Source organism: Protomyctophum parallelum (assembly GCF_964188405.1).
Source record: "Protomyctophum parallelum genome assembly, chromosome: 1".
NCBI lineage: Eukaryota > Metazoa > Chordata > Actinopteri > Myctophiformes > Myctophidae > Protomyctophum > Protomyctophum parallelum.
This window is the reverse complement of record NC_139697.1, coordinates 86,902,522-86,923,500: the sequence shown is the minus strand read 5'-3', so window position 1 is coordinate 86,923,500 and position 20,979 is coordinate 86,902,522. Positions and strand designations below refer to the sequence as shown.

General features: G+C 44.8%; 1 protein-coding gene across 1 annotated transcript; it reads left to right on the top strand.

Annotated features, from left to right (window-relative positions):
• Positions 1 to 204: 204 nt before the first annotated feature.
• Positions 205 to 15,429, top strand: smad9 (SMAD family member 9). Its single transcript, XM_083763538.1, has 8 exons — positions 205 to 333; positions 2,529 to 3,194; positions 3,780 to 3,995; positions 7,244 to 7,531; positions 8,627 to 8,734; positions 8,909 to 9,130; positions 11,100 to 11,356; positions 14,684 to 15,429. Exons 2-8 carry the CDS (start codon positions 2,999 to 3,001, stop codon positions 14,825 to 14,827), a joined length of 1,431 nt encoding a protein of 476 aa, XP_083619664.1. The 5' UTR covers positions 205 to 333; positions 2,529 to 2,998; the 3' UTR covers positions 14,828 to 15,429.
• Positions 15,430 to 20,979: the final 5,550 nt, after the last annotated feature.

The window sequence follows — 20,979 nt, the reverse complement described above, 5'->3', positions numbered from 1 at the left end:
CAGGGCAGGCGGAGGGATCTGTGTGTGTGCAGGCGCTGCTGCGGTTCCAGCCAGGCTGACGCCGAGGCTCCGGGCTGCCACACACACACACACACACACACACACACACACGCGCACGCACGCGCGCGCGCACACACACACGCACACACTTGGAGCGCATCACAAGAAGGTGTGTGTGTGTGTGTGTGTGTGTGTGTGTGTGTGTGTGTGGGGGGGGGGGGGGGGGGGGGGGGGGGGGGGTCTGTCCAGCAGTGCTTGCTTCAGAACGTAGACTGTAGAGACATCCTCCACAGTCCACACGCACGGATATGTGCACTTGTTGTCACAGCAGAGGTGAGCAAACTAATCTTTTCTGTCAATATCTATTCAAACACATTTTACTTCAAAGTTCTTATTTATCCGGTTGTTTTTTTTTTTCTCCTTTTATTTGTTTTTTCCTTTTTGCGCTGCCGTAGCCAGCTACTTTTCCAATGAATATTGATAACTCAAATCACTTGCTCGCACTGATTCTCGTGTATTTTTCGCCATACAGAATATGCAATATTTACTGATAGCCTGATACGAATGTTTGAGACTCAGAGCAAAGTGTGTAATGTAGATAGATCTACTGAAATGAAGTGATTTAATTAAAGATCAATGGACATGGATGTTTTAGCCTGCATGTGGTCGTTTGACTCAATATGTAGCTTTTAGTTACTTATTTGTAGCCTATTATCTTCAATAATCTAAAGCACCACTTAAGTGACATTAATGAATTGTGCTAAACAATTATAATCTATATTAGGCTTCGTCATGTAGCCTATTATTATTTTCGTTGTTGAAACAGCTGGTTTATAGCTGAATATGTATAGGCGAGTCCTGATCGGATAAGTGCACAATATATGTGGGTGTGTATTGTTAAGAGTCCAATATACTCAGGCTTTAGGGGGGAACTAGTAAAACTACGTTGCATTGTATTGCAGTAGTAGAAAGGAAACGGTGGTGTGTTTACTTTTGGGGGGCGGCAGCCCGGCAGGATGATAATGCATTAGGTAATTAGCCTATCTGGGCTCGTAGACTGACTGACGCCACCGTCATGCGGGAGCAGCTGCGCACTGATGCCGCATAGGAATGAGAGAGAGAGACCCTGGCTCTCACTGTCACCGTGAAGGGAAACTCTCTCTCTCTCTCTCTCTCTCTCTCTCTGTGTGTCTGGCTGATGTGGAAAGTGTTTTTCATTCACATGTTTCTGAGAAGCGGAGCATACATGTAACTACTATACAGACAGACAGAGCTGTAGCTGCAGTTGAATGGAGCCTGCATGTCGATCTTTTACCTCCTGCAGACCTGCACTGTCCTTGTGTTGTTATAATAAACCGAGGCATTCCAGCCCAAGTCAGCCCTGTGTGAGAGTGTGTGTGTGTGTGTGGTGTGTGTGTGTGTGTGTGTGTGTGTGTGTGTACTTGGATTGGACAACCGTGCACACGCATGCAGCATGCTACATGTGTCAGACTGTCAGTTTACAAAATGCTGTACCCCTCCAACTGTATATAGTTTCCCCATTTTCGGACGGTTTTTATTGTATTGTTGTGACACTTGCTTTGGCAATGTACGTTTTCTCATGCCAATACATCTCCTTTGAATTGAAGTGTGTGTGTGTGTGTGTGTGTGTGTGTGTGCGTGTGTGTGTGTGTGTGTGTGTGTGTGCGCGTGTGTGTGTGTGTGTGTGTGAGAGAGAGAGAGAGAGAGAGAGAGAAAGCATGTGAGTGTGTGTGTTGTCTTGGATGGGACACTTGTCAACTGACATGGATGGATGACTTTAGCTGTGGGCTACTATTCAGAAGTCGACCTTTTGGATGATTACGTGAAAAAAGGCAAGCAGACATGAGTCTGATCTAGTGGACACATGCATGGCCTCTCTCTCTCTCTCTCTCTCTCTCTCTCTCTCTCTCTCTCTCTCTCTCTCTCTCTCTCTCTCCCTCTCCCTCTCCTGTTCTCTTGTGATGCGTTCTGGCCAGACAGCATGGCTCCTGGGTGTTAGTGGCATGAGGCGAGCCTGCAGACAAATCACCATGGAAAGGACACTACCCCCCCCTTTTTATGACTAAGAGATGAGTGTGTGTGACTGTGTTGATCTGAAATCTCTCCAACAACGACTCTTCACACTTAAAAGAACACATAAATATCTTGACAGCTCTCTTCTGCCTGCAGTAATCATCTGCCTGTTTTTTGTGTCCATGTGGAAAATCCATTGGGTGCAAATAAGGTTCTGCATCACATATTTCTTTCAGTACTTTGAAGTCTACCCCTACAGTCTAACCCCCAGAGCATCGAGTGTGTTTGGCTTTTTGTGGTGTTTACGTTTGCTTTTAGTTGAGTTTGTCATCCCTTCCATCATTATAGCCTCACCCTAGAAACATGGTAGCTCCTGGGCTCAGTTCCCACTAATAAATTAAATCCCGGGTCCTTGTATTCCTCTATCTATAGTCTCCTAAACGGTCTCCCTGTTGTTTCTTGCTGTTAATGCTGTCTCTCACTTCTCTTGCCAGATGATTGAAACCTGACCCGGACTCCTGGCTGCGCGAGGAATATAACATTCCCTGTCAGAGCCTTCGTTTCGCCCGCTGTGAGATTCCCTTTCAGTGCCCACGCCGAGAGAGAGAGAGAGATACTACAGACAGAGAGGAGGACTTAAAGGGTTTGCCGTGCCGCGGGCGGGCATCCATCCAACTCTTCCCTTTTGGTCAAAAAGCTCGCTCTTCTTCGCAGACCCTCGGAAGCGAAGCGGGAATAAAGAACAGAAAACAAGGAACCTTCTGTTTGCACAGACTCATCACACTACCTCTCTATCCTGTACTCTTTCCTAACCCCTAGGTCTCTTGTTCTTTGATTCCTGACTGCCCTGCTCTGTTGCCCCTGCCCTTATACGCGAACCCTGCACCCCCTCCACCCGTGCGTGCACGGCCCGCATCACCTCCCCCCCCAACCCCTACCCTTCTGTTTTAGTCATCCATCCAGCATGAACGCCACTACCTCCATCACCTCCCTCTTCTCCTTCACCAGCCCGGCTGTGAAGCGCCTGCTGGGATGGAAGCAAGGCGACGAGGAGGAGAAGTGGGCGGAGAAGGCAGTGGACTCTCTGGTGAAGAAGCTGAAGAAGAAGAAGGGTGCTATGGAGGAGCTGGAGAGAGCGCTCAGCTGCCCCGGACAGCCTAGTGAGTGAAATCCTTGGTAGACAAATATAGAAAGAGTTGTCCACAAACATGTTCCTCAGAAGTCTGAAGCAATACTACATGTCAAAGACACACAAAATGTGACCTTAAGCCGCAGACCCCCCTCCCGCCCACTTGAAATGATGTGGTGCCAGGGAGGGACCCCCATAAGAGAAGATCTTAGCTGTTAGATTTGATTAAGTACCGAATTCTACAATTCTACTAGGCGTCCCTAGTATTTTGCGCATGCATCATAGGTGAAAACATGACATGCACAAACAGATCTGCATGCTCACAATGCATCACATCACGTTGTGAGCTTGTATACATGTAGATGTTCAGTAGTATAATTGATAATTGTTACAGGGTGCGCAGTTACCCCAGCCGTCTCATCAAGTGTTTTCCAGTGGAAGGAAGGTCTTTATTGACATAATTATTACATTTGAAGAGTAGGCTATAGGATCCAGATGGATCTGATCCTAGGCCAGGAACACACCTTTAACCTTCAGACAAATAAGGAAGCATGCTTGATGCCTAATGTATTTACTAACCCATTGATTAGTAAATGTTTCCTTTGGACTTTTACAGGCAAGTGCGTGACCATTCCTCGCTCGTTAGACGGGAGGCTGCAGGTGTCCCACAGGAAAGGCCTGCCCCATGTCATCTACTGCCGCGTGTGGCGCTGGCCCGACCTGCAGTCCCACCACGAGCTCAAAGCGCTGGAGTGCTGCGAGTTCCCCTTCGGAGCCAAGCAGAAGGACATCTGCATCAACCCCTACCACTACAGGCGTGTAGAGACCCCAGGTAGGCAAGGCCGCACAGAGGCCCTTTTTTACACCAAAACTACTTTGGTCCTAGAACTGGTTCCATTCTAGATTCTTGGAACCGTTCTAGATTCGCAGGACCGTCCGCAAACCGGGCGAAGTGTCCAGTTCATGGGGTAAATTAAATTGTCAATGGCAGTTACAGTTATCCATTTTCTTTTATTTTTCATGATTATTTTATATTGCTTTTGCTATTACTTACATTGCCACTGCATCTTCCCACCTGTAGAATAGTGACACGCCCATCATTGATTCCCAGGCAAGAAGTATATTTTGGTTCTGGTTCCGAACCAACTTCAAAAGTTCTGAATCTGAACCAATGCATTTGCAGAGGAAACACTCTGAACTGGTTCAAATTCAGGTTAGAAAAAAGAACGGAAGCAGTGAACGAGGGGCCTGCACCAAGGGGCCAGCTAGGCACTCCAATGTTGAAGCGCTGGGCCCTAGTGGTAAGAGGAAGGACTGCAGGCGGACCCGTGGATTCATGACGAGGAAACCCCGTGCAGCTGAGCTTTAACATTGAGCGCTCGGTTGCACTTCCGCATTTGACCTCCAAATTTTGGAGGTCAAATGCGGAAATGCGGCCAAAAAGGCGGAAATAGACGGTCCCTCCGGCGGCTTCAAAACGCCACTGAGCAACTTCCACTGACATGAATAGCGGAGGGGGCGGAGCTTCTAGAGCTCAGAGACTTACTTTATTAACACAATCTGTACATAGGACGCCTAGAAACGTCATAGGGATTCGAACCGAGCTGTTCCTTAGCCGTCTGAGGACGTCCTAGCGCATCCTCAATGATACGGGGCGAGATAAGAATATTCAGAATTTTTCATTTTTATTTTTGGCCCGTTCGCCTTTCGGCTACCGTATGCTACGCTCTGGGCTCATATTAGCTTACCGTTGACTTACATGTTAGCACGGCGGAAAGAATGACTCGTATCTCCTAATCCAGGGAGCTCTCCGTGGTTATGAGCGGATCGATATACTGGCGCTTCATTTCTGCTCCTCATCCGTCTCTCCCGCAAAATATGAACTCTTTTTGGATCATATATCGTATAAATTTGAAATGATCGCGATGTAAGCTAGCAATGTAAAGTCAACTTTTTTTTAGTAGATTGTTTCCGGGTCATGGCTTTCAGAGTAAAAGCGCTCAGACAACTCCGGCACCCCAGAGCTCCTATTTTGAAGCACTTCCGGCACTGATAGTGAGGCAACAATAGGGCTTGCAAACCTCGCAAATTTGGTACCAACCAGCACATCGGGAGCAATTAAGGGTTCAGTGTCTTGCTCAAGGACACTTTGACACTAACTCTGGGGGGAGCCCGCTCTTTAAGGCATCTTTAATTGAAAATAATAGACAGAGAGAGAAAGAGAGGGAGAGAGGGCAAATGTACATGTATGCGTGACCACTGGAGTTTATTACATCTTATCTCAAAGTGTATAACTGGTGTGGTTTGCACGGGTGTTCAAATATCTTTCACGAGTTATGTGGTGAATGTGTTGGCTTCTGTCAGGCCCTGTGCGATCACAGTGCTGCTCTGTGCTGGTGGTCAGTGTTGTTTGGTTTTCTGTAAAGGCTAGCAGTTCAGAAATACGGACATCTGATCTAATCACGCCATTTCTCCAGCCAACTAGATTTGCAGTAATTTGATATTTCACAACAGGATCTGTCTCTCTCTCTCTCCCTCTTACCTTCTTCCAAGCGGGAGCGTACCTATGTTCCCCAGGTTCTATGTTCCCCACCATGCAAAAAAGGTTCTTTGTTCCCCACTTAGAATAAACCTAAACCAGAAACCTAACCTAGTAATTTTAGTAATTCTAGTAGGACTAAAAGTATTTTAACAACTTAGTCTTAGTGTTACTTTTAGTAGCAAATTCTGATTTAAGCTCAGTCTTTGAACAATCCATTGAACTTTAGGCCTGCCTAGGCTACTTAAACTATCTTGTCTTAGCTAAGTAAAAATTAACACTGGCATAAAATAAACTAAAACATAATTGCTCAGACTCTTCAACAAAGATGGTAAAAACAAACATTCTTTGTTCTGTACTTATACATACAATTGTATAGTACAAAACACTTGAAGTCCTTAAACCAGAAACCTAACCCTAAACCCTATGGTAAATGGGGAACATAGAAACTGGGGAACATAGAACCTGGGGAACATAGGGATGACCCCTTCCTTTCTTTCTTTCTTTCTTTCTTTCTTTCTTTCTTTCTTTCTTTCTTTCTTTCTTTCTTTCTTTCTTTCTTTCTTCCTTCCTTCCTTCTTGTACTGTAGATCTGCTATTTTCATTAGTTTGGGTCCCTCCCTGACAAACATCTAATTTCTATTTTGGGTCTCGACTCTTGAGCTAACAAGTTTGGGAACCACTGATATAGAATGTGATGTCTTGTGACTTGGGCACACCACAGGGTGTTTTTATGTAGCATCCACTAGGAGCCTGCAGGAGGTCAGCGAGATGACTAACTGTGTCCAGGCCTCAGGTAGATGCATGCCGGGGCACAGAACTGATTTTTCCTTGCAGAAACAAATAATACCCCCCCCCCGTCTTTCTAATGCCCAGATTTGTAATGCCTCATTAAGACCCAGTGGGCTAATAATCTGCTTTGAGTTCCTGAGCCAAAATGTAATAGTCCATGTATAGCCTTGGAAGCACGTCGTTACATAATCATTATGGTTGGCCAGAACCTTCGGTTGTTGTTTTCTTCTCTCTTCTTTTATGCTCCAACTCCATAAATAAAGGTTTGGTGTAGAGGAGGAAAGGTTCATCTCTCTCTCAGCCAAGGTGTCCGTGGCCTGAAAAATACTGAAGACCTCTAAACTATGGTCTTATAGAGCTTCGCAGTCCCGCCCCCTCCCGAGTGAATTCCCCATTCATTTTCCTCATAGACTTTTCGAAAAATAAAGGGAAGCTCCGCACACTCAGATCTGCGCACAATCAATGTATTTATTTACCAAGCTTTCGGTCTACTGACCTTCCTCAGGCATAATCAAAAAGTGACATAGGACAGAATATATGTTCATCGCTTGATTGGATGATTGATCACACCTATGTCAAAACATTTCAATTTGAATGATAACTCATTGTAGTTCTGAGTGAACTACAAGGCACTTAGACAAGAGAAAAACATCACGAGGAAGAATTCACAATTATTTACAAATATTTCTCTCTCTCTCTCTCTCTCTCTCCCTCTCTCTCCCCCCCCCCCCCCCCCCCCCCCCATCCAGTCCTCCCTCCGGTGTTGGTGCCTCGCCACAGTGAGTTCAACCCGCAGCACAGCCTGCTGGCCAAGTTCAGGAACGCGTCGCTGCACAACGAGCCGCTGATGCCGCAGAACGCCACCTACCCCGACTCCTTCCCTCCCCTGCCGTGCACCTCCTCCTTCCCCTCCTCGTCCTCCCCCGCCGCCTCCTCGTCCTCCCTCACCCAGTCCCCCCCGTCCTCCTCCTCCTCGCAGAGTTACCCCAACTCCCCCAACAGCGGAGCGGAGCCAGGCAGCCCGTACCACATCACAGGTACATACTGTATATATACCGTACACCAGTGGTTCCCAAAGTGGGGTCCGGGGACCCCCGGAGGTTCTTGATGGAGTTCCAGGGGGTCCCCAGCTAAATGATAGTTTGGAACCAAATGGGTCTGTAACTCTGAGAGTGTACAAATGGAACCAAATGGACCCCATTTGGTTCCATTTGTACACTCTCAGAGTTAAATTAACAGTGATTTTACAATATAAATTGGGGGTCCGAGAGATAGAAATGCCATGAAATGGAGGTCCGTAGACTAATGTATTGTTCTGTGTTTGCTGTATGTTGCTGGACCCCCTCGAAAACGAGATGATACATCTCAAGGGGATATCCTTTTCTCAATAAAGGTTCAATAATAATGCATGTCAAACTGGGGGTCCTTGAAATTAAACTGGTTGAGAATCACTGCTAGAGCCGTGAAAATCTTCTCTTATGGGGGGGGTCCCTGGCATATCTTTTCAAATGGGGGTCCGCGGGATAATTAGTGTCAATTTGGGGGTCCTTGACAAGGAAAAGTTTGGGAACCACTGCTGTACACGACCGGAAGGTCAGCAAGAAATGGTTCCAATAAATCCAGTGGTGGAAAATTAAATTACTTCAGTAATGTTAATTATGTAATATATTAATAATATAATATTATGTTATGGAGTGTTTTTTAAGTGACGAAGGCTGGGTAGCAGAAACGTGTGTTCATTTGACATGTAGAGAACTAATAAAAGAGGAAACCCACTCGACACTGACGTTATTATAATTATAAAGCGGAAGTGGCGCCTCCTCGCCACTTCCATTTCGTCTTTACAGTCGCGCACATTTACCCTAATATATAAATAGAAAACATCTAAGCATATATAGCTTGTTGCTTAGCAGAAAAAAAAAAAAAAAAAAAAGCTCTAAAGATATTTCAAAATATATTTTCGTGAACCGAAATGGCAGCTTCCGTTACTCAGCTCATGGGGGCTATAGGTCCAGACTCTATATAGCATTTGGAGATTGTGGAATAGTTGTCTGGCTACGCGAGACTACAAGTGAGTGCAACCCATTACCTTTTATACACAACAATGAAGTCCCTCTTCCCTTCCATGGCAGCGGAGACCCCCCCACCCCCATACAGCATGATGGAGACTAGCCCTCAGGAAGACGTCAAGCCCAGCAACACTCACCCACAGAAATTGATCCTCTCCACGCCCAACAGAGGTATACTGTATAGCAAAATCAAAGTCATACGATTTGTCATACACACGTTACCGGCGGTGAAATCTGCTCTCCGCATTTGACCCATCTCTTGGAGCGGTGATCTACAAGCTCACAGCTATCGCTTTAACACTCTACATGCTCTTCCCCCGTATTGTCGTCGTCCCCGCGTTGCAGAGCTGCGCCCGGTGTGCTACGAGGAGCCCGAGTACTGGTGCTCCATAGCGTACTACGAGCTCAACAACCGCGTGGGCGAGACCTTCCACGCCTCGTCCCGCAGCGTCCTGGTGGACGGCTTCACGGACCCGTCCAACAACAAGAACCGCTTCTGCCTGGGCCTGCTGTCCAACGTCAACCGCAACTCCACCATCGAACACACGCGCAGGCACATAGGCAAAGGTAAGGACTACAAGGCAAAAGTGTGTGTGTTTGTGTGTGTGTTAGGAGTTGACTAGTAAATCCACTAGTCGACCTTGTTGGTACTAGTTGATTTTTTTTTGTAGGCCTCATGATCAGGTAGATTATAGTTATAGTCACCAATGTACACAGCTTTTAAATATTTATTTCCAAAAAAAAGAAAAACGACTAGTCGACTAGTTGAAATGACTAGAAGTGAATGCCCTAGTGTGTGTGTGTGTGTGTGTGCGTGCGTGTCACCTTGTGCATGTGGCTGTCTTGGCAACCGTGTGTGCGAGTACTGTTCTCAAAGTTCTGACCTGAGATCAGATTCTAAAAATGTCTTCTACATCCTGACAGTTTTCTGAAAAAGCTATGTTTCTATGTCAGTCGTTCTTCGATTTTTCAAAAATAGTAGACCTACAAGTTTTAGATCTGCTATTTTTCAATAGCTAAATTATAACATAATGCTAACGCCAAAAGGGGTTCCCGCCCAAAATGGGTTAAGAACTAAATGGACCCTTATGGGTCTGTAACTCAGAGAGTGTACAAATGGAACAAATGGTCATAAGCAAATGACGTAATGACTAGTTGTGCCTGATAAAACCAATGGTTTTCGATGGTGGTGACGTAATGACGATATGTTTTAGTGTCGGGAGGATTAAAGGTAATGCTCCTATGTATATATGTAATCTGGCACCACTGCCGTATCAGGCACAAGTAGTCATTACGTCATTTGCTGGGACGGTGCATACGCATCAAAATTGCTGGGACGGTGCATACGCATCAAAATTGCCTGGACGGTGCATACGCATCGAAAATCTCCTTGGGGGGAGGGGTTCCGCACTAAGCACCAGGTGGAGTGATAAATAAGGATCACAGGTGAAGGAGCCTAGGGAGGAGTGGCTTGGCACAGGCACACACATGGGAGATTATACGTCATGATCCAGGCCACAAAGCGTGGGTCCACGTGTCAGGATCTGCCTTCTGTGGGTTTTGTTTGGTGTTCCTGATTCTTATTTTGAAGTGATGCTTTGTGTTTCCTGTCCTACCTTGTAGTAGTTTCCTGCCTTGTCTCACCTTCCCTGATTTTTGGTTCTTTGTTTCACCTGTGTCTTGTTTTTCCCCAGCCAATCCTTGTGTTGATTTGATTTGAGTTCACCTGTGTCCTGTTAATCTTGTGCCTATTTAAGCCCTGTGTTTGGTTGTGTTCCCTGTTGGATTATTGTATTGTCACCTGAGTTCCAAGTCTATGTTTTGTTTGCTAGTGTTACCGCTATACTGCTATACTAGGTCTTTGTTTGAATAAAGACTTCTAAGATCCCGACTTCCTTGCATTTGGGTCCTGCTTGAAAACCACCACCCTGACACCACGTGCATACTGGTCAGTTTGTCTTTCAGAAGGGGGGGGGGGGTATTGTGTTAAAGGCGCCTGAGAAATCAAAGAAAAGTATCCTCACAGCGCCACTTTCCTTGTCCAGGTATGTGGAGGCCCGGTGGACAAGGTAGAGGATAGCATCCTGTCCTCCACCCCTACCCTCTCCCGGTATGCAAATTGCAGGAGATCCTGAGCATGTTTGCACCTGAGGTCTGATGAAGTGTAGAATCAGCCTCTCCAGTGTCTTCATTAATTAGGTGAGAGGTCAGCGCTACAGTTTCTGAAGTCATTTAGTTCACCGTTCTTATAGGTATCGGGACGATACATGAGGTTTTCCACAGTGTGGGAACCTTCCCCAGACGTAGGCTCAGGTTGAAGATATGCTGGAGGGGGTCCCCCATCAAACATCCCCCATGGCTTACAATAATGAACTGTGGAACTGTTAGGATGTGTGCGGTCTGGAATAGTACTGGTGACAGAATGTGTGTGTGTGTGTGGGGGGGGGGGGGGGAGGGGGGGGATATATTCAAAGATTTGAGGCACATTTTCCACGCCAGTATGGGGTTAAGAACATGTTTTCTTTTGTGTGCACAGGACTGCACCTGTACTACGTGGGAGGGGAGGTGTACGCGGAGTGCCTGAGCGACAGCAGCATCTTCGTGCAGAGCCGCAACTGCAACTTCCAGCACGGCTTCCACGCCACCACCGTGTGCAAGATCCCCAGCGGCTGCAGCCTGAAGATCTTCAACAATCAGCTGTTCGCACAGCTGCTCTCCCAGTCCGTCAACCACGGCTTCGAGGTCGTCTACGAGCTGACCAAGATGTGCACCATACGCATGAGCTTCGTCAAGGTAAACCATAGCAGTGGTTCCTCAAAGTGGGGTCCGGGGGGGACCCCCCCAGGGGTCCTTGAGGGAGTTCCAGGGGGGTCCCCAGCTAAATGATAATTTGGAACCAAATGGACCCTTATGGGTCTGTAACTCTGAGAGTGTACATATGGAACCAAATGGACCCGTCAGGGTCCATTTGATTTTACAATATAAATTGGGGGGTCCCAGAGATAGAAATTCTATTAAATGGGGGTCCGTGGACTAATATGCATGTCAAACTGGGGGGTCATGAAATTAAACGGGTTGAGAATCACTGCTAGAGACGTAAGAATCTTCTCTTATGGGGGTCCCTGGCGTATCTTTTCAAATGGGGGTCCGTGGACTAATTAGTGTCAATTTGGGGGTCCTTGACATGAAAAAGCTTGGGAATCAGTGAACTATAGGACGTAGTGCTGAGGCCTGAGAGGACTACGTTTAGCTCAGAGTGGCATAGACTATAGGAGAGTGGCGTCATCGAGAGGGCAGAAAACAGTGCTCAAGCCCCCGAGTGTGAAATACATTGTTTTCAACGAGGGCGGCGCAAATATCAACAATTAATCTTAGGCATGTGTGAAACATGACAACTGTCGTGTTGATTTTGCATTCTGCCAACTTCCGGTCCAGGACTTTGTCACACTTTGCCAATAGAAGTCTGTGTAGAAGAGCCGCCACTGGCCCTGTGAAGTAAACGGAGTTGTCACAACTCTCATCTAAACGGCACTGGTTTAGCTACAGCATGGCCTTGTACCTCTTTATGAATGAGGATAGGTACTGGTAGTCACACATTTGATGGCTGGTGGTCAGTATTGTTTTTGGCAGCTAATTTAGATTTTAGTTTTTAGTCATAGACAGTCTCTTGAATAGTTGTCATTTAGTTTTAGTCACATTTTAGTCTTAGTGTTAGTCTAGTTTTAGTCTACTAAATATCATAAGATTTTAGTCGACTAAATCTACAGTTGATTTAGTCAAACAAAAATGTATTTTGGCGGGCCTTGATGCCGTTGTAATGACGGCATCAATTGCTGAAAACAGCCGATCTACAAAGCTCACAACGCTTTGCGCTGCGGCGCGCGGTGAGCTTGTAGATCTGCTATTTTCAGCATGCAACTTGTAAAACGACTGGATCTCGTGTCCACTAGTTCCTAACTTCCTAACATTTTAGTCCAGTTTCTATTTGTTGACGAAATGGTCAATATATCTACACTCAGTTTTGGTCAACATGGTAGTGGTCCGTTTACTTTTCGTCAGTGGTAAAAGGTAGCCGACGAACACTTTTCGTCTCAGTTTCAGTCGACGAAATGGACACTGCTGGTGGTCCACAGGTTGGTGGCATAGTAGAACGAATTCATCCCCATGTCTGTGTCCAACGTTGTGGATACCAGAGCAGTGCATGGAGCTCCCCCTGGTGGGCGTTTGTCCCTCTAGTGAAACGGTTTGACAGATAGCTGGGGTTAGGTGAGTCCTGGGAGTCGGCTCTAGTTAGTAGTCTGATTACTTTGTGCACAGGTGGAAGCACATTCCCCATTAACCCAATTAACCCAATTAACCCATTTAGGCATGACCTCGAAATTAAAAAAGAACATCTTCTAAATCCAGTTTTCTGAAATAAATATTTTCACAGGTTTTTCAAAAATAGCAGACCTACAAGCTCGTAAGCGCGCCACTTGGCCAGGATTACATTAGATAATTGACACTGGGTGAACAAAAAAGGGTTGCAAAATCGTGGGATAAAAATAAATAAATCAGACCCGTCTGAAGTGAGTGGTGCTGTGCTGTGCTGTGCTGTGCTGTGCTGTGCTGTACAAGCCCTCCTCCCTGGTCTGTGTGTATCTGTGTGTTAGGCACACTTGGTGGTGAACATTGTGACATTTATTTATAATTATTTCATGATTAATAAAGATATCAATCAGTCAAAGTCTGGCAGGGCAGACTGGGATCTTAAGGCCGATTCATACTCCTATTTTACCGCTGTTTTGGCGCTGTAGTACCGAAATGATTTTGGCTCGACAGAAACGTTCAGTAGCACCGAAGAGCCGACTTTAGGACGGTACCCTCCCCCCCGAACCTCAAATGACGTCACATTGTAGGCTCTACAGAGCCGAACCGACTTTTATTCGGCTCTAAATGAATCAAACCGACAAACCGACTGTCACGTATGCGTGACATTCTTGAAATCAAACCCCTTCCCCTCCTTCAATGATGGAACAGTATGGGACATGTCGAATGGACACCATGTATGTTTGCCTTTTATAGACTTTCCTCTGTGGGCTTCCACTGATCTTTGGTTTGTCCTGGAGTGATATCACATGTATATGTGCGGATGTGGGCTCTCTCCTGTTACATATTGACACACACACAGGCAGTCATCCCCATCAGCAAGTACCCCCTACACTAACTATGTACATTTACTCAAGTACTGTACTTAAGTACAGTTTTGAAGTATTCAAGCCCTGATGAAGACCGGTATAGGTCGAAACATGTTGGATTAATGAAGTATCTTATCCTTTTTTGTAATTTTTGAGTGCCCGGATCCCTCTCTTTTTTATTGACAGTTTTTAAGTACTTTACTACTTGAGTGTTTCCATTTTGGCCGATTAACCCATTTTGACCTGAGATCAGATTCTAAAAATGTCGGTCAGTCGTTAGATTTTTCAAAAATAGCATACCTACAAGCTATGAGCGCGCGCGGTTTGGGAACCACTGCCTTAGGCTATGTGAAGAATCTGAATACTTCTTCCACCAATGCACCAACATGTCCCCTCGTCAGACTGAGGGGACATGACAGGTGACATGTCCCCTCGACAGACTGAGGGGACATGTCAGGTGACATGTCCCCTCGACAGACTGAGGGGACATGTCAGGTGACATGTCCCCTCGACAGACTGAGGGGACATGTCAGGTGACATGTCCCCTCGACAGACTGAGGGGACATTTGAAATGTGAATGCAGTGGTGGAAAAAGTACTCGATTGTTTTACTTGAGTAAAAGTACCAATCCTGCAATTTCATTTAGAACTACATCGTTACAAGTAAAAGTACGGAATTTAAGTACAAAAGTATCGGCGTCAAAACGTACCTAAAGTAGGCCTACTAATCAAAATTAAAATAGCCAAAGTAACTAGTAACTAAAGTTTTCAGTACAAATTTTGTCTCTGAAATGTAGTGGAGAGTGGAGTAGAAGTAAAAGTACTGGAAATTGGAAATACTCAAGTAAAGTACAAATACCTCAAAATGTAAGTACAGCACTTAAGTAAAAGTACTCAGTTACTTTTCCACCACTGACAATTTGTCATCTCTCTCTCCTCCGCAGGGCTGGGGGGCAGAGTATCACCGGCAGGACGTCACCAGCACCCCCTGCTGGATCGAGGTGCACCTGCACGGGCCCTTGCAGTGGCTGGATAAGGTGCTCACACAGATGGGCTCCCCACATAACCCTATCTCCTCAGTGTCGTAACAGACAATGTGCACACACTGCCTGCTCTCTTGTGTGCTACACAAACACAGGTAGCCATAATGTAGATTCTGTACGTGTCAGTCTCTGGCCCCTGAGTTTAATTTACAGTTTGATTTACATCTCAACTCTCCGTAACTCCGGAGTAGGGAATTACGATCGACTTGCCCATCCTATTCACCTCATATCATGTCATGCCAAGGCCGTTCTGGAAATGTTACCCTGCCTTTTCATTTCATTCTCTGACAGGCTGCAATACTCCAAACTAAATGATGTATCATTGGATCTATTTTTTGTTAATTTATAGCCCCTGTAGTTACAGTGGTCAACCCAAGTTCCCCTCAGTAAAACTATGACACTGCATTTATCCTCTCTCTCTCTCTCTCTCTCTCTCTCTCTCTCTCTCTCTCTCTCTCTCTCTCTCTCTCGATAAGTTAACTGCACTTCAAGCCAAGGAAAATGGGGTTTATGTGTATAGGTACTATAAGTGATTCATGATGTTTAAATGTTATTATTAGTATGTATTTCCAGGTGTTGACCTTATGTACTTACTGTTGTCTGGGTTATTGATTTTTACTTGTTATATTAAAGTTTTTGTTCCTGAAGCATCTTAATTGTCTTTTAATATATCATATCATATATTAATTTTGTAACCACCGACTATATACAGTATATTTAAAAGCCAGTGTTATATAAATGACAGATTTATGTTTAGTGTGCTATACAGTGTTGATATCGTCGACTAAAACCAAGATGAAAAATGTTCGTGGACTACATTTTTCCACTGACGAAAACTAAATGGAAACTACATGAAAACTAAGCCATGATGACTAAAACTAAGACTAAATATATTGACAATTTCGTCAACAAATAAAAACTAGACTAAAATGATATAATAGGAAGGGACTAGTGGACAAGAGATCCAGTATAAGTCATTTTACACTTTGTTTGAATGCAGATCTACAACCTCACAACTCGTCGCGAGCTTGTAGATCGGCTATTTTCAGAAAGTGTCAAATCAGCCATTACGATGGCATCAAGGCCCGCCAAAACACATTTTAGTCGACTAACATCTTATGGTATTTTGTCGACTAAAACTAGATCTGTCAAAAAGTTTTTTCAGCGATTTTCTTAGTTTTAAGGGTAACTGTTGTAGGACTAGTAGCATGCCAAAGTTTGTGCTATTGCCATAGAGAATGCATTGGCCGTTTAAGTTAAATAACTCAGAAACTACAAAACACTTCAAAGTAAAAAGTTCCAGCATGTGTCTCCACAGTAAGCTGAATAATAAAAAGTGTGAATGGACTTTCTAGGTGAAAGTGCTTTTTTGACGTGCCAATGTCTGCCATTGCGATTGATGAGAAAAACAGTGGCATCAACCGCTCTTTTAATTAACTCCTATCCCATAATGGTTGCTGGGACGGAGGCACAGAGCGAAGAACGAGGCATTTTCTTCCTCGTTCCCTCCCTTTTCTGTTTTGTTGCCTCGCTCACCCCAGATAATGAACAGCCTTCTGGGACCCAATTTCATCCAAGGCTGCATTAGGAGCGCAGCAGGCCCAGTGGAAACTTCAGTTGAGGTTCTCCTCATCTCCCACAAGCCCCTTCCTCCCTCCCATCCTGCTGGGGATGGCCTTCAGTTGATTGAATTTTGAGTGTAATGTTACCCCCCAAACCCCCCCTCCGCACGCACGCACGCACACACACACACACACACACACACACACACACACACACACACACACACACACACACACACATACACACACACACACACACACACACACACACACAGTTACACACACACGCACACACTAAAGGAAAAATAATTCCTCCCTCCCCTATGCACACACACAGCTCTCAACCCAAATTGTGTCTACAAAGGAAAGATGACTTAAAATGCTTGAAGTTAACTGTCCTTCACTTTCCTCTGATAGAGTAACTTGCCTGCGGTCGGTGTGGCCACTCAAAAGCATCCGGGGGACCGCTCTGAGGAGAAGTCCCTGCATCCTGGGTGTTTGGTGTGGCAGCAAGTGCAACGTGTATTCTGGTCGGCCTTGTGGAGAGAGACTGCTTAAAACCAGTCAACTGTAGCCTTATGGTTTTTTAAATGGAATAAATACTATGATAGCATGCATTTTGGAAACCTATTCAGGTCAGTGCGCCACGGTGTACTTCAGAGCGAAGCCTTGGCAATGTGGATTCACGCTGACATACGTATTCGTATGTAGCTACATATATATAAGTTACTTATGGTGAGTCAGTCTTAGTAGTTGTGGGCTATTCTTTGGTGAGTCAATAACCCCACAGGGCCACCACCCACAACATTAGATGTTTGTGTTGCTGACATTTTTCACAGAACTGAGCAATATAAAACAGAAATAATTCAAGCTTTATTTGAGGCCCAGGATTGCACTGAGGGAGACCCCATCATGTTCATCAAGGAGCAAACATGGAGACATTCAATCATTGAATCTGACAGTAGCCTAATACTCCAGGCTTTCTGAACATTATGGGCTCAATAGCGAGTTAAGAATTGTCATCGCGATAATTTCCTCGTAAGAATTCTACAATGGAGGTCAATGAGCAGCTTGACTGTATTTGTGTCACTTAAAAGGCCGTAGTTCACATTCTGTATGTCTCTGTGCTTTGGTGGTCACATTGTGTGAAAGAGTGTGGCTACAAAATGACCAAAGAACATGCGTGTAAAATGAATATTTTGGCCGGGACGACAATTTGTTTGGTAAATTTTCAAGGAAAGAATTTCAGTTCCCGCACTCTAGTGAAAGAAGCCCCGCACTCTAAGGTCGCATTCATACCAGAGAGCTTTGCTGCGATTAAAACGAATCCTGCTGCGCATTGTCAGAAAGTGCGCTTCGTTTGGCAGGTGTGAAGGCTCATTCGAATCCTAATGCGCAGCAAATAACCGCATTTTACTCCGCCCAAAAACGTGGGTTTTGCTTCGCTTCGAATCGCACTTGACTACGATTCGGTGCAGGTGTGAATGCAATCCGCAGTAAATAAAGGAAATGAAGCACATAATGTGGCGGGTGAGGAGCTGAACACAGTTGGAGACGGTTAAGGCATATTTTACGCAGCGCAAAGATGTCCCGTTACTGTGGATAGACGTGGTCGAATAAGGAGACTGAAGCCCTGATCGAAATGAGGACGTGTACATTAATCAATTGCTTAAGAAAACACATAAAAACACTGCAGTGTATTATAGCCTACATAATATTCTGTCTGTCTGTCTGTGCGTGCCGTAAACATGAAGTGCTGTCACTGTGTGGGACTGGGGAGTTATATCAGTGCGCTCATGCAGCGCTGTGCCTCCATGCCCAAAAGAACAGTGTGTGGCGGCTGCGTGCGTAGAGAGAGAGAGAGAGGGGGGGGGGGTCCCAGACGCACGACACATGCACGTTATGAGTGTAATTTTATCACCATAGATTTCACTGTGTAGGCTATAGTTTATGAATGGAACACATTGATAAAGGTCCCCTCTGCTGCGTTTCCAATTGCTGCGAATGACAGTGTGAAGGCAAACCGCAGCCAATTAAAATGCAAGAACCTCAAATTCCCCGCCCATACGGATCTGAGTCTACCGAAGTATTAGGTGAGAATGTGACCTAAGTTGGCACTAATTAGGCGAAACGGCCTGCGATTGAACTGCGATTTCGGAAAAACCGTTTAACGTATTCGAATACGGTTTGAACCACGAAAAGGTCCAGAGTCGTGTGAGCTTTCTAAAGTTTAAATCACGTTTCTACGACAAAGTATGCCAGAGTAATGAGGCTGCAAAAGTGAGGTTGATTTAGAGATAAATCCCATACATTGTCAATGGGAGGTAAAAACTATAAATAAAGTTAAAGATAGATGAACATTATAAAGTTTGAATGAAGTTTCAAAGTGAAAGTATGACGGAGTAATAAGAGCTCAAAAAAGTTAACTGTGAAAATGGGACCTTTCTTCCATCGACTCTCACTATAAAGAATGTAAAAAAAAGTTAAAAAGTTAAAAAGTATAAAAAGTATAAAACTTTGTAAAAATAAAAATACAAGCACACATCACTGCAAAGAGCTGAACAGTTTGAAGTTTGAACTACATTTCTAGCATAAAGTATGTGGAAGTAGTGAGGTCACAAAAAAAAGGGTGGAATAAAGAAGAATAAAGAAGCGGAATAATAAATATAGACTGGCAATAATGTGCTCGCTGTGGCGAGCCCACAATAAAGTGTTACAATTACTAGAGTCTGGTTGCCACACTAACGCCAGGGCTCCACTGGGCGCGTTTGGGCGCGTTGCGTCACGCGTGCGTGCGTCAAAAAACGAACCGGTTCAATTTTATGGTGACGGAGACGCGACGCAACGCGGGCAGTGGAGCCACCCTCCATTGATTAAAAGGGCACATTCCCGACACTGACGGAGACGCGACGCAGACGCGCCGCAGACGCGCCGCAGACGCGCCCAGTGGAGCCCTGGCGTAATAATAAAAAGTGATTATAATGCAACTAAAAAAATACATGAACCTGTCTACTGGCGCCCTCTACTGAAAGTGACGTCAGACTTCGGTGCTCTATAGATATTCCACTGTTTATAGCTTATATGAAGACTTTTTACATAATGTATTAGGCCTACCATGTTTTTTGTACTTGCTTACTGTAAATCGCTCTGGATTAAGAGCGTCTGCTAAATGCCTAAATTGTAAATTGTAAAGTGCTTCACAGGAAGAAGAAATCACAGAAATAAGAAATATTGCGAATATTTGCCCCCATAAGTTACTTTGCTTTTTTAAATGATGTTTTAGGCTACTCTAGACTATAGGCCTACTATAACACTAACATTTTAAAACAATTTAATATAAACCATGAAAAGTTGAATCATACACTTCAATGCAGCCATATAGCCTATAACGTCATTCAGTCTGTCATGAAATGAATGAATGAACGAACGAACGAACGAACGAAATAATTAATGAATGAATGATTCTGAATGAATGAATGGATGGACGGACGGACGGACGGACGGACGGACGGACGGACGGACGGACGGACGGACGGACGAACGAACGAACGAATTAATGAATAAATTGTGTGCCGCGTGCGTGTGTGTGCGTGTGTAAGTGTAAGTGTGTGTGTGTGTGTGTGTGTGTGTGTGTGTGTGGGGGGGGGGGGGGGTTCCTTGAGCTGCGGTGCACGGGATGCGCATGTGCATGCAATTTAAGTCCTCAGGTCGCACCACCGCACCTTCTGGTAAAAAAAAAAGTAACTGCACAGTACACACGCCAACTCCCAACACGTGCCTGCTAGTGTTTGTAACTTACAACAAGCCGTTTGTTTTAATGAATAACTCGTAATGTAACATTTAATTTACATGGACATCGAGTAGACTAGACTCGTCGGTGTTTTTACCTGGCTGGTGAAAAACAAAAAAAGCTACAAGAATCTGCAGTGGAAACGGAACTCTGCAGCCTAGGTGAGTGTTTGGTGTTTGCTCATTTAGATCAGTGGTTTGCAAGCCTATTTATTCGGCATTTGAGGAGCCACGGATCACCATTTGATGACATTTAGCCTCTCAGACCCATTTGAGCCACGGACCACCATTTGATGAGAATTATAGCCGACTCAATCAGACCCAAAACTATTAGAATATTTTGTTGTCGTTTGATAAGATTGCAGTATTTATTAACAGTTTGCAGAATGGGTACATTTCACATGAAAGCACAACTCAATACAAAGACTGTTACTGTGGTCTGTGGAGGCACACTGATACAGCATTACACTTAATTGTTTACAACAGGGTCCACCATTTTCAATTCATCAGAACATTTAGAGACTAAAACATATTTTCTATAAAAGTTTGTCCACAATTCCATTCTGTATTGACGTTGGTACTAGCCCAAACATTTAGAAATGTTTGGGCTACGTTGGTACCATTAGGAGAGATAACAGGCAAACGTTGATCAAAATGACAATTATTTTACATCTAATTGTGTAGACTTCTGTTCTGGTATTACATTAATGAATGCAGATATTTACTCTGATTGGTTCATTTGGTTTCATTCTATCAAGAGTTAAAGATTCAATAAGTGTCCATTTGGTTACAAACTCATCATTCATTTAGTTGGGGACCACCTTGCTGGAAGGACCAATGGTGCAC